Source organism: Tetrao urogallus, assembly GCF_951394365.1.
Source record: "Tetrao urogallus genome assembly, chromosome: 2".
NCBI lineage: Eukaryota > Metazoa > Chordata > Aves > Galliformes > Phasianidae > Tetrao > Tetrao urogallus.
This window is the reverse complement of record NC_136814.1, coordinates 27,006,948-27,021,430: the sequence shown is the minus strand read 5'-3', so window position 1 is coordinate 27,021,430 and position 14,483 is coordinate 27,006,948. Positions and strand designations below refer to the sequence as shown.

The following is a 14,483-nucleotide window of genomic DNA, read 5'->3' as shown; positions in this document are numbered from 1 at the left end:
ATTACTCTGAGTCACTTGTGGCCCTATTTTGTAAAACTCTGAAATTCAGTTAATTTTCAGGTAGAACTGTAAACATACCAAGAATATGAGTAAATATATATTTAGCATTTAGATAGGTCGCTTGCCTTTCTTTCTTCCACTTCTGCCACAGCCTGGTTTTGCCCACAGTATAGGCTTTCAGCATGAGACTATTTTAAATTACAAACAAGATCAGCTCCTGCATTTAGTCTAGAAAGCAGCAAGTGTGCTTATAGTGGCCTCACTGTTGTAGCGTAAGGTTGTGCAATTGCAAGTGCTTCTGAAGAAGCTGTGCTTGAAGTTTGTGTATAACAGTTTCACAACGTGTTTTGTGCCTTTCAGAGCATGGCACTGATAGGAAAGTCTTTGAAGGAAGCACAAAATGCTCTGTCTAGCTCTTAGTGAAGTGTTGTGAATGTAATACTGATGATGGTTATGCTTGTAGTTGTATTACAAATTACAAACGAAAATATGTAGAGAGAGCAATCCCATTGCAATCAGTACTGTAAGTCTAGTTGATGTCAATAGAAGCAGAACAAATGTGGCTTGTCAATTACAGCCTCTAGGGGAATGCTTACAAGAACAGCTAGGCTGTGAATGGTCAGAAGGACCTTCCGTTTGATTTATCTTTCTCATAGGGATAGGATCTTAATTAAAGGAGCCTAGGATTAAAGATTCTTTGTATTGAGTTTGAATTGAATAAACGGGTTTCTTTGATCATTGCAGAGGTAGGAGAAAAAAGTTAACTTTGTACTCTTCAATTCCTGATCGCTAGAGCGCTAAGCTTATTTTTCCTTTGATGTTGGCATAGTATATGTGAATTTACACCAAATAAGTAGGATATTTTAAAATTGTTTTTCTCCCTTACTGTTCCTGTACAGCTAAAGACAGAAGGAAGAGAGAACGCTACGATGTCTCCTGAAGTTGCCTTGAACAGAATTTCTCCTGCTCTTTCACCGTTCATTTCGAGTGTGGTGAGAAATGGAAAAGTAGGCCTGGATGCTACTAATTGTTTACGAATTACAGACCTGAAATCTGGGTAAGTGTTTGAGTTCCTTGTTTAGAAAGAATGCCCAACCCCTCAATGACAGTTCAGATGTCTTTTCAGAACTGATCTTTTACTATGTCAGTGTGTACTTAAGCATTTTCAGTATATCTGAAACTGAAATGCTGTCTAGATTGTTTTTCTGTCTTATTAGCATTTTGTACTTTGCGGGATTTAATTTGTCACGTTGTTGGCGATAATATTCTTGCTGACACACTTTCATTGGTGCCACTGGTTTTCAGCAGTTAGATTGTTTTAAACACATTTTCCAGCTGTTTATCACTTGCTTACTTAATCTTTTCTATAATTTCAAAAGTGGAAGATAAATGTACAAGACCTTACTGTAGTAACAAATATGCTAAATAAGAAAGAAAAGCACTTCTTCTTTATCTAACCTTCTTCAAGATTAGTACATTAAATAGCTGTAGGCTGCAGTGTTTGAAATAGGCCAAGCTACTATTTCTGTTTTTAACTCTACAAGGATGCGTGGTGGTTTTCAGCTGCTGGTAAAGTTTGGGATCCACATGTACAAAGGGAACTCTGATGTGTAACCTCTGTGAATAATACGTGGGGGGTGTGAACTGCTAAAAGTAGAGTTTACTTTGGATGTTGCCAGATGGGAAACTCTCAGAGTAGCTGATAAAGAATTCTGAAGATGAGAGGATATCAGAATAGTTGTACATCTAACCACATTCCTGACTCAGGTACTTCTTTGAGACTGGAGTAGAGACTCTGAAATTATTTTGGCGTAGGGTGCTGAAATCAGTTTGCATCACTTTGATGCAGACTCTGCTGGTTTGATTTGAATGATAGTGTAGCCCAATAAGTTTTGAGAACTACCACGAAAATTCTTTAAAATTTAGTTCTCCTGAAAACTGTTTCATGTCCTTCTGTAGTCTGCTTTGTTATGACTTCTTGGACAGTTTAGGAGTTGCTTTTCCTGTAGATACAATGCCTTTTCATCAAAGTCTGATTTCTATGGTTAGCTTGAAAAGAGTCATCCTCTGTGACACTGCCGTCTTTCTTGGAGGTCTAAGAAGCTGTAACTTTGTGGTGTTTGCCTTAGTGTTTAGGATTGCAGATTAAATGATGCAGGCTGAGCAGTTACTTACCTGCAACTGTTGCTTCATTGTAGCCCTTTCTTTTTCTTGAACTAGTCTCCTAGGAAGGCTAAGGTAGTATCTGTCTTGCCTTCGCTTTTCTGAAAAGGGATAGAAAAAAAAAGAGAAAACACAGGTGTGGTCTGGTGATGAAGGTGTCAGCTTATTGGGAGGTTGATAAGAATTTTGCTCAGTGCCCACAGTGCTTATGCTGCTTGCCTTTAGAATAGATCAAAATAATTCAACACAATGTTTTTTTAGCTAACTCTTTTCAGAGGTATTTTAGTATCTGTTTTTAGCCTGTAGTCTTACTGAGATTATCTTGAGTTTACTGTGATATGTCTTAAATGTTTTCCAAGAGTTTATTCTTTAACTTAAAAAATGGAAAACTTACTCCTAACTGTGCCTGTTTTCCAACCTAGTGATTCAAATTCTATACTGTTTGCATTGAATGTAGAGTACAGAACATAAATGCAGTGACCAAGAGAGATTGAAATTTGCCTCTGGGTGCTGCCTCTTAAGGAAAAGTTTGTAGGGCTCTGAGAATCCAAAAAATAGATTGGAAGGCATTGGTCTACTCTGTACTCCTGTCCTGACTTAATGCTCTTATTCAACCCTTCTACTTTCTTTAAACTTTGAAATAAAAGCAAAATGACAGTGCTCAGGAAGTAGAAGTCAGGGACGGATCTAGGTAATAACTGTATGAAATACAAGGACATAGAGATTGAACAGGGAGAAGGAAAACAAGGATAGCAGTTAAGTTAATAAGTTAATAATGGGGATGAGGTACAGGATATTAATTGCAGAACTCCCTTCAGTTTCAGTATTGCTGAATCAGGCTTTAAATTTAAAAAGCAGAAATGTATCTGAGGAAGAGGTACTAGATTAAGTGTCTGAAATCAAATAAAAAGCTATTTTTTATTTGAAATGAATGTGACCATGAGCAGAAACTTTTGAATGAGTTCATTGACATATGGAAGGAACTCAAAACATGTCTTGCCATAGGCTAGCTTGAATTTGTTACAGAACATGTTTTATGTCTTATGAATTAACTGTTGTGTTGTGTGAAAGATTTTTGAGACAAAAAAATGATTTTTTTTTTTTTAACCTTTAAGGTGTTAAAATCTGTAACGTAATCTTTTCAGTAGATATTAACTTAGAAGACAAAGACTTCTGGAAGCTTGTGAGTGCCTTGATGCTGACAAGGGGATCAAGGCAAGGAACTGCATGGCTGCTTCACTGTCACACACCACAGTGTTACTCTGGTAGAAAAATAGTGGTTAATGCAGTATTCTGGTTGCCTAACCAACCAGTGCTTTGTGTTATGTAACAAAATTTACAGATGCAAGATGCATCCATTCTCAATTCATAGGTTTTAGAAACTGGAGCAGCAGATCATAGGGAATTATAGAAATGTGTTGGATGTGGTAGCATCTCCAACACCTTGCCTGTTCATAACTTCGGTTTCTTAGTTCTCAATTTGAATATGGAAGGAATTGCACTTTTCTTTAACTAGTGCAAGATCAAGTACCAGGTTTGTAGCCTGTTGTGTCATTTGATTTTGGTTTGTATATGTCAAGTATTATATAAGTCTTTAACTGTTTGAAAAATCAATCCACATGTCAGATGTTTTTAGTGAAGAGCTTATTTTGCGCTTGCTCTATCTTATTGCTAAGACTACCTAATTTTGTTATAAAACTGTATTAAAGTGCTGATGTTGGTTTAAAAGTATGAAGTATGATATGTTTATTTGCTTTACTTGCAAGTGTGGAAGGGAAATAGATCACAGAAAGGAATCCTATTGTTTTGCAGTCTTTGAGTATGTAAATGTTTTATAATAACATGTTACAGTTCGACGTCTGTGTGTTTTACAAACTTAATAGGCAGTACTAGTCTCATCAGACACATACATTTACATCTATGAGTAGGGCCTTCAGGTCAAGATCTATTCATAGGAATTATACGGCTGCTGCTGATGCAGAGTGAGTGAAGAGTTGTGAGAACTATTTAACTGTGCTCAGCAGAACGACTTGGTAGGACAGAAAGGAACTTTTTAGTGGAAACAGTAATGAGAACTTAAGTGATGCACAGTTACCCAAAGTCGAATTTTATCAAGTCTACAGAATGTTATCATCTTGGTAAAGGAGCTCCCTAGTTAACTAAAATAGAAGCTTAGTGTTAGATCACATCTGAAATACGGCACCTTTAGCAGCATTGATTCTGATGATAAGGAAACCCTGGCAGGCATCTCTGTTGCATCAATAAAAGATATTCCTGGGGATGTCAGAATGGATCAAAGCATTTAACTCTTGCATAGGATATTACCTTGTTCTAGACTCAAAGAAAATAATGCTGCCAGTTGAGTCAATGCCATATACTACATCATTCAGTTAATCTACAATGGTGTCTCTTTGAAATAATGACCCATCTTAATTAGATATTAAAATCTCTTCATAACCATCTTAAATTATGGCTAAGACATTTTTCTTTGTGTTTATACATACATACATTAACCATGGGAAATATGTTGAATAGGGAAAAGCGATTATTAAGTAATTTAGAAACAGAAGAAATTTTCCTATATAAAGGCTGTGTAATTATTGTGTATGTAGAATCCAGTTATTTAAGAGCCAACTGCTTTTCCTATGGCTTGTTAGAATGGTGTGAGACACATGTGTGTTGGTCATAGTCTTTGAGAACATGTTTCCATACAGCAGTTCGTGGGGGTGTCTGTGATAGAGCCTCAAATTATGTTGCAAGCTTATTCTTACTCAGGACTTTATTTTTTAAATTACTTCGTGTTGCACCAGTTGGAATTTTAAAATGAATACAATAACTGAAAGTTCTAGATACTAAGAGTCTATTTTTGTAGATACGTGTTCACAACAAAGTTATGTAACTTTGTAACTTTCATACTTGTTTGGTTATACTTAATTGTTCCATATTTATGATGAAATTAATTGTGGAATTTTTACGTAACTGAATTGTAGTAAACCATGTTGGTAGTTTGTTCCTTGCATCTGTCTGAAACTGTATGAGGAGCGATTAAAAAGACATAGTACTACTAGGAGCAGATTTCAACTTGCAGGTTCACTATCAAGCCGTAATAAAGACATTTGTAATTTCCTAGTGAATAATGATTATTTAATTTTTGTGTTATCAAGTGGACTGCAATAAGCTTTTGGCATTTCCGTTTCTTTTGGGCATTTCCCTTTTCAAAGTAAATATGCATTTTATGTGAGTATTTTATGAAATGTTAACTGTGAAATACTGTAGCAGTTATTTTAAGTTTTCTCTTTATCTTTGCCTTTGATTATTCTAAACCGAAAGATTGTACTTCCATTAAAGGAAGGAAATTTTTATTCCGTCATTCCCATTTATTTCTGTAGCTTGTTTTTTTCTTTTCTTTTTTTTTTTTTTTTTTTTTTACATGACTCTTGAATGCAATTACTATGAAACACTGTTAGTGTACATAGTTTCTACTTGTTGTGAGTAAAACATATACTTGAAGGAATTTGGTGGTTTGACAGACTTGAGTGGTGGGTCCATGCAAACAACTTGTGGTTCAACAAAGTCCTGCTCTTGAGTTGGAGCAATCCCAAGCACAAATACAGACTGGGCAGCAGTGGATTGAGAGCAGCCTTGTAGGACTTGGGGGGCACTGGTGGATGAAGAGCTCAACCAGTGCTGGTATTGTGCGCTTGCAGCCTTGAAAGCCAACTGTACCCTGAGCTTATCAGAAGAGAGGTAGCCAGCAGGGTGAGGTGGGTGGTTGTTCCCTCTGCTCTGCCCTTCTGCGTCCTTACTGGGAATACTGTGTCTAGACCAGGAGCCCCCAGCACAAGAGAGCTGTTGGAGCAGGTCCAGAGGAGGGCCACAAAGGTGATCAGAAGGCTGGAGCACCTCTTTTATGGACAAAGGTTGAGGGAGTTGAGCTTGTTTAGTTTGGAGAAGGTTCCAGGGAGTCCTCTTTGCAACCATCCAGTACTTGAGGAGAGCTTATAAACAGGAGGAGGACCAACTTTTTACGTGGTTTGATGGTGATAGGACAAGGGGGTATGATTTTAATCTGAAAAAAAAAAGGAGATTTAGGTCAGATTTTAGGTTTTAAGTAGAAATTCTTCATTCAGAAAGTGATGATGTGCTGGAACAGGCTGCCCAGAGAAGTTGTGTGAGTACCCCATGGTACCATGAGGTGTTTGAAGCCAGGTTGAATGGGGTTTTGGGCAACCTGATGTAGAGGAAGGTGACTTTATCCATGACAGGGTGTTGGAACAATGATCTTTAAGGTCCCTTCCAACCCAAACTATTTTGTGCTTCTGGGAAAGGTATGCCCTTTGCATCCTTTACTGTTACATTGGTTAAGTCATAAACTATTACCTTTTCCATGGAGTATGTTGTTTCATTTTCATTTCTGATAACAAATGCATTTTTTTCACTGCAGGAAATTTTATTACTAGTAGTTTGTTGTCACTCTCAAGCTAAATTGAATGGGCTGAAGCTCTGAAGTACAAGGCAAGGGATCTGTGAATTTTTCTGCACTGGTTCAAAAGATTGATTGTTTCCAGGATTGCTTTCTTCTGGATGTTGAAAGAAAAAAGGAAAACATCTTAGTTTAATTTTCAGTTTAGTGCATACGTTTCCTGATGGTTTGGCAAATAATCTCCAAATATGCTAGCATTTTAAACACTGATTTTAAATAGAGTGCTTGAAGTTGTTCAGGGAAAAGAAAGCATTTGCCAATTTTGAGCATGTATTTTTTCTAAGGGCTGTTCAGTTCAGATACTGCACAGTATGTATTCGCTTGGTATTAGGCTGGGGCAGTGAGTGATTTCCTTATCTGACCGCGTGAAAACTGGATGTTGTTTCTGCCAGTTTTGTGCTTCAGTAACAGTGAGAAGAAACTCTTTGGAACAAGTGCCAACTATGGAACAAATGGCTTTTAATTTCTTTTTGCTTCTGCTGAGTGGAGAAGAATATATTCTTGCATAGCTGGTTGGTAAATTCTTCCAGCCTTACATATGGAGTTATGCTTTGTATGTGCCTGACTCTTATATGCATAGACTTACACGTGACATAACATTAAAAAAACAGACAAACATTTCTAATAAAGCTGAAGGTTATGGCTTTGTTTTTATTCCACTTGCTGCCATCTTTCTGGTAAGATGAGGGGCTTCAATAGCATAGAAGATCATCAGAGACTCCCAATGGACCAAAGCGCAGCAGTGTTTAAAATTTGATTCCGCCACATTCATATTACAGCAAACAGAAATTAATGGAAATCCATCTGTAAACTATTTCTATGGGTCAGTAGAAGTAAATAAAGCAAACCACTAATTTTTGTAAACATAATCTACGCGCTATTCTATGATTATACAGTTGTTCTCTTTCTATGTGGGAAATCAAATCCTTTAGAGACCTTTTCTTGTAACGCATTGATCATTATGTAAGCCAGCATAAAATTTTTCTAAGAGAAGCTTCATTGTGATAGGAGTCTCTCTTATTGGCACTTTGGCTGACATCTCCCTGTTGCTTCACTTTTAAGTGCAGCCTTATAAGCGCCTTGGGATCTGTGAAGTGTCAGTCATGGTGCTTTTTTTCCTGACAGAACTCTTGACAGTTCAGGTAACTCTGTCCAGCACTGAATTGGCAGTGTTGGTACAATCTCTCAGATTCAACTTGAAAGAGAATAATCACACCAATGCAAATTTTGCTTATTTTACTCTTCTTCTTGAGATATTTAGCTAGGGCGTTTACCTGACACTACGTTGCGTGGTGTAGATGTACCCTAAAGCAGCTAGTGTCTAACTGGAAGTGAGCATCTTAAAAGAATACTTAGAGCTATAATATCAGTGAACAGTTTCTTTTTTGCTCTTGAAATTGTTATGTTTATTAACATTATTAAATTCAGTCTAAGGTAACAGTTAACCTTCTCTGTAATCCATACAAAAGAAAAAATATATAAAAAGGGAGCCTTTCCTGTGAGAAGGGAATTGATATGAGTGACTGAAACCACTCAGGTCACATTATTTCTTCTTTGTAATATGTAGCTTATGGGTGAAAGAACAAAATTAGATCATTAGGATTGGGTGTTTTTGTCATCGTAAAATAAAAGAATCCCAGTGAAATTGAATTAATTAAGGGTATTGCAGAATTTCTTTACAGAGAGGATGTAAGAAAAAAAAAATCTTCATTTATATGAACTTCTAGAACAAGTATATTTTCTTTTTTTTAAAAAAAAGTGTGTTCCTATGAATCCATGCAATAATATGAATAATATGAAAAATATGATAATACCAATTCATATTGGATTCTGTATATGCAATTTGAAGTTACCCTGCTGAATGTTGGTGCTGCTGAAAGTAATGGAGTTATGAACAAGAAATGATCTTTCGTGTCTGAAGAACTGAATTCTTGATTGCTATATTAACATAAATTTCTTTCTTCTCAGAGTTTGTAAGATAAGCAAATTAAATTGTTAGAGATCTGTGACCAGAAAGCTATAATATGCAATTAGATGAAAGCTTTGGAAGAAAATGTGAGAAGAAAGGATATAGGACCATGGAACCCTATTAATGGTTGGTTGGGTCATGAAAGGGGGAAACATATAGACATGAACAATACTCTTAGTCTTGTTGCCATTTTGTTACAGCTTCCAATAACTAAGCTGTCCTGTGATGTGATTAGGTTTATAATAGCTTACCTTTTGAGACTTGCTGAATGAATATGCTTTCTGTGAACACTCAGGATCTGAAACTCCAGGTGGTAGATGATAATTTCATACTTGGCAAAGAATCATTTTCTGTGAGTAACCTAAATGTTAAAACGTACCTTGTATTTTTTTTTTTTTTTTTAAATTTTTAATTTTGTTGCTTTCTTCAGAAATTTACGTTAGTGAGCAGTAGAAATTTTTAGGTTCTAACTGATTGGATAGTAACATGTAATCAAATGACTATTGTGGAAATACCAAAGAAGAGTTTGTGTTTCACGAGAGGGAAGGAAGATGAAGTAAAAAGGTGCATCTTCAACACTTTCATACTCTTCTTTAGAACTTTCTTTGTGAATTCCAAGAATTTGGGATTCAGCTGGTCTTACAGAACAGTATGGTAAAGTACTTTAAATTAGTGTCTTTTTCTTTCCTGAATTTGTGACAGAAGTGTAGTTCACAATGCTTGTGATTTCAGTGGTTTATTACAAAGTATAGGCCACTGTCTTATGCACTGCTAGTGTTTTCCTATTGCAATTTACTCGAGTCTCTTAGTTTTTCAATGGCTCCTTCATTAAGTTTTCTGTTTTCTGTTTCTGTTTAATTCTTCTATGTGTAGCTTTTGAGGGGAATTATAGGCAATTACTGGAGTATAAATGATCTTGCTTACAAAAGTCATCCGTTTGGCTATAAAAGCTGTTTCTAAAGCATGTTTCTAAAGAACGTTTTGTTGGCAACATTCCTTTGTCGCTTTTTAATTATTTTTCTCAATTTGTACCATAATTGGCTCCTGACAATAATGAGCTCCAACCCTAAACTGCAGGGATTTTATGAACGCAGATTCTGAGATAGTCTGCTCTTTGGAGCTTTTCTCTCAGGAGCCTACTTTACACATAGATTACACATGATGCTGGTTATCGACTCTGTCTTCATATTATTATTATTTTTGTTGTTGTTATTTTTGGGGTGGCGCTTTTCTACCTATACTGTGACTGAAACAAAAGCTCTTCTAAAACAGCTTTCTGAGGCAAAATGAGTGGGGAATTTGTCACCCTAGAGGAGTCGCAATCACGTGGGATTTCTGCAAACCCTCATTTAATGCAGACGTTCTCTGAGATGATTTCAAAGTCTACGTAGGTGCACTTATTTATCTTCCTTCCCTCTCTATGGCTTCCTTGTAGAGGATGGGTTATGTGTGTGCAGAGATGGCTGTATTTTAGGAGATTGCAGGGTATCTACAACAAGACTGTGGCAGATGTGAAAGGTTTGAAGTTCTAGAAGCAGGCTCAAAGCTTTCCGCACCTTGCAACATCTGTTTTGGCAAACTCCTACTTGTGTTAAATAAATCTACGTTTACTTTTGAGCTATAGCTGCTGTAATTTGTTTTAATAATTACAATAGTCATTAGATACTTTTCTGCACTGTTTCTACTGAAAATAGGTTGCTGGCAGCTGATTTAGTTTTAAATAGTTCTTTGAAACTTAGTTGTTAAGAAATAGGCTTCTGCCCATGGGTACAGTGTGTTTTCTAGGTATGTTTTCTGCCTAGTGTCCTTCTCTTTTCTAAAAGTTCTAATTAGTATGGTCCTGTTTATACAAAAAAATACGAATATATGCATGTTTGTGTGTATATAAATAAATATATATATATGAATATGTGAAAATCAGCAGTTAGAATAGACGAAAGAAGTTCCCAGTTGATAACTACTTGGATTGAAATGCCATTCCAGTTACAGCACATCACCCATACTAGTAAGATTTAAAATAAACATTGTAACTTACATTGTAGTACCAAGAGTAGGCTTTGTGCACAGTTTAATTTTATACTAAAATTAAAGCAAACCAGGTAGGGTAGAGATGAGTCTTAAAAAAACAGTAGGTCTAACTACTAGAAAGCCTCTTGAAATAATTAAGATTTAGCTGATTTAAATATTTTTAAGTGCAGTAGCAATCACTGTAAACGTAACTGAGTTTTTGTTTCTCAAAAGCAGAGGTGCGTACTTTGTCTTTTAAGCAGAAGTCCCTCTGTATCATACTGTGTAATATGCTTGTCTGTATAAAAAAGGGAGATTGAAGATGAACATCGGTGGATTAGAATTCAAATTTCACGTAATGAATCTGTTCGTTTTTAGCAGCAGCTGCTCTGTACTCTTCTTGCAGGACCCTGGGAACCTGCAAAGCTTTGTGGGCTGTGTGTGGCAGGGAGTCGCAGTACAATTCAGGTTTTCTCTGTCCGTGTCAGCTTTCTAAAAGATGATTTTCACCGGTTTTCTGTTTCTTCAGCCCTTCTGAAAAAACAACCCTGTCACCCGCTGCTGGCCTTTCTTTCACTCTCCTCCTCCCATCTAATTATTCTTCATGGCTCTGTAGATGACTTATCCATCTGTTGTGAATTCTGCAATTAATTCTTAATTAAATGGGATGAAATATTGTCTTCAAGAAGCACTTGAGCAGATTCCCATCTACAAAGATAGAGAAGAAAAAAAAAAAAAAAAAAAAAAGAATCTTAAGGCTTCCACAAAGGGTATTCTGTATAAATTTGAGTGTTTTTTCTTAGCAAATGCCAGATTAAAAGCTTTAGGTAGACTTCAGTGTTCACTGCCTCTGGGAAAAAAATGAAAAAAAAAACCAATTCTTTCTGCATTTACAGGAGACACGTGTGGCCACGCTCCAGAATTCCTTTGCTCCCGCTGTAGCCCTTGTTAGTTCACATGTTATCAGGAACTCTGGAGCTCACAAAATTGTCAGAAAATTTCTGTTGATGGTAGTTGGCTTGTATATCAGAGTGCTAGTTTTCTGTTCACACTGCTGGCTCCGTACTGAAGGTGGCTGATTCTTGATACTGCAGCCAGAAACTATAGTTTTATTAGGAACAATGAGTATGGATTGCCCATCTTTATCTCTGAGCTAAATTTGACTCTTGCTGATGAAATTTTTGGCCTCTGAACCCCCTAACTAAATTGTATTTATTACTGATGTCAAACTCATTTTCTAATTTAGTCTCTTGTATCGTGGGAGGGTCTTGGCCCCCTTTTCCCCTAAGAGTGTCTTTCTTTGCCATATACTGAAACAATTAGAATCTTATAGTAGATATGTTAGAGTCAGGAATGTTTGGAAATACAGCCAGTGCTCAGAACCTCCTTAGTTATGTTGAGCATGTGTGTGTTTTTTACCAATGTTTGCCATCATCGTATCTACAATGCCTGTGAAGCACTAATACCAAAAGCCCTGTGAACAACAGGAGCTATTTGTTAACCAAAAAGTTCTGATCTTCAAGGACGGCATCTGTAGCAACCTCAGCATCACTGAGATTAAATTTTTTGCATCTCTGACAATTCCATTTAGGCAGACTCAACATCAAGTTCCCCTTCCAAGTCGCTTACATTTTAAAATTTTTGTTTGCTATTGCACAGTGAAATTAATTGATGATTTGTCTTCAGATAGCAAAAGCATAAAAGCTGTAGAGAAAGAAGACTTGAGTCATTTAGCACTTTGCATAACTTTTTGTCAGGAAATTTGATAGTTATCCAATGAGTGTGAGTATTGGTTCGTACATCTTTTTACCATTAAAAGAAAAAAAGGGTATTTCTTTGGTAGACCTATTGTACTCACGCAGGTTTTCTGAGTGCTATGGAATTACATGATTCTAAGAAGCAGATTTCTAGGAATTGTTTAAGAAGTGAGTTTCAGACTGGAGTATAATATTTTGGTGTAAAAAGAGATGTTTATTTTCTTTTATTTTTTTTAACAGAATAACTGCTTATCTCCGGACTTTAAGGGCTAAAGTGTGAACAGCTGAGCTTTCGTTTAGCTGTGACATAGCACAGAACATACCTTTGGAGAAGATTTTACTAGGGCCGAGGAAGGCTTTTAAATGATAGTTGTAGAAGAGTACTAATACCTGGGGCTGTCAGAATTGTACTTATCATCATGGCTTTGAACCTGTGAAGTATCAGAGTGGCCTAGATAGAAAGGGATCAATTGCTTTTAGCTTGAAAAAAAAAAAAAGCAGGAGTTGTAAGTAGTCATTACAAATGTATTCGTGTAAGATAAAATCTTGATATTAAGCTCAACTAGAAGTGCCTTTCTACATGTTTTTGAAGTACTCTGTGAAGAAGACGTTTGTATCACAACTCTGAGCATCAGAACATTAATTACTGCTGTGCTTCAAAGCTTTCCTTTGTAAAACATTGAGTATTTAGATGAAGTTATGCAAATGAGTGTAATGTTTTCCATGAATAGGTAGCACATCTGTTCATCATGAGATGAAGTCAGCTTCTGAGATTAGTTTTTAATACTAGATATTATTATTCTACCTGTCAGTTCCCTGTGATGACGAGAAAAGTAATCTTTAAAAGACCTTGTCACACATCATTCTCCTTCAGCTTCACTTTGGTGTGTGGACGATGCTAAATAAAAGGATTGAAAGACATAAAATCTTGCATTTCAGAAAGAGTGGATACCACAATTCTGGGTCAGGTAATCACATGAGATTCTGTGTTTTAAGAAAATTCGAGTAAGAGAAGATGCCCATAACCTAGGTGTTATTTGTGCCTTTCTACAGAAAAATAACACATAGGCTGCTAGTCGTACCAAAATTTTGATTTGCCTTGGGAGTTTTGTTCTTTTACTGTTTCTGTTAAAAAGTTGCTGCCTCTTTTCATATGGAGGTATTTACCATTTTTACTTGATTGCTTGGCCTGTTGTAGTTTCTGAAGTCTCTTGTGCAGCCTAGCCAAAGAGTGTAATTTGGAAACAACAACTGAAAAAATTGTGAATACTGTCATTTTCCATCAATTGCAGACCAGTAAAATTTAAAACATCTCTGCTGGAATATGATAATCTAGGAAAAAGACTTAGTATTGCTTTTAGGGACATTTGCCATTAAATCAAGCTTTTATTTTAATGTTTAAGAATATTGCACTTTCTGTAAGTATTTCCAAATGGCCGTTTGTGCTAAAAGAAAGGATTGTAGGGTATTTATAGGATCAGAAATTTTTGTGTCTGTTGAAAACCTAATGACAGTGTTATTGTGATGGTATTTTGAAAAACGTGCCTGAAACTGTGACCTGTGGTACTTTGACAGCAACTTCCATTAAATATTAACTGGTGTTGCAGATGTATTTTAGAACTTGCAAGTTATGTTTTTTCCTTTGTGTTACTTTTTTTTAATGCTTCCTAGAACTGACCTTATGAGATGTGAGCCTTAGGAATGACTTGAAAGTCGATAATAATCCTGTCGTTGTAGCTGTTAAATCCATTGCAGCCATTCAAATACTTAAACAGTGGGCACTCTTGTTTTTCTATTCTAATAAAATGCATCTTTGAAAGAGCGATGTTTTCTTATTTGTATTGCGCTGCATCTCCAGTCTTACATGTTCTCAGACAGACACTGATGTTGTTCCCAGTGAGGGCAGTGGTGCGTACTGTTCTTGCTAAGCCCTACTTAATACTTAAAAAGCAGTAGCATAAAATGTGAAGTCAATATTTTTCAGCTCTGGTGCTGTTATTCAGCATACTGTTATATTTCACATTGGCATCATTTGCAAGTTTAATAAAAACCACCTCTTTTCCATCAACCAAGTTTTTCACTGAGAGGCTAAATAATATTATAC

At 36.2% G+C, this 14,483-nt stretch overlaps 1 protein-coding gene across 1 annotated transcript in view; it reads left to right on the top strand.

The window, feature by feature from the left end:
* Nucleotides 1-929: 929 nt before the first annotated feature.
* The window catches only part of BABAM2 (BRISC and BRCA1 A complex member 2), a gene marked incomplete at both ends in the record, with an annotated part of 152,943 nt that continues 139,389 nt past the window's right edge, over nucleotides 930-14,483 (top strand). The window contains one exon of the mRNA XM_079550028.1: nucleotides 930-1,057. Coding sequence (XP_079406154.1) covers nucleotides 930-1,057 — 128 coding nt within the window. The remainder of the gene's footprint in view (nucleotides 1,058-14,483) is intronic.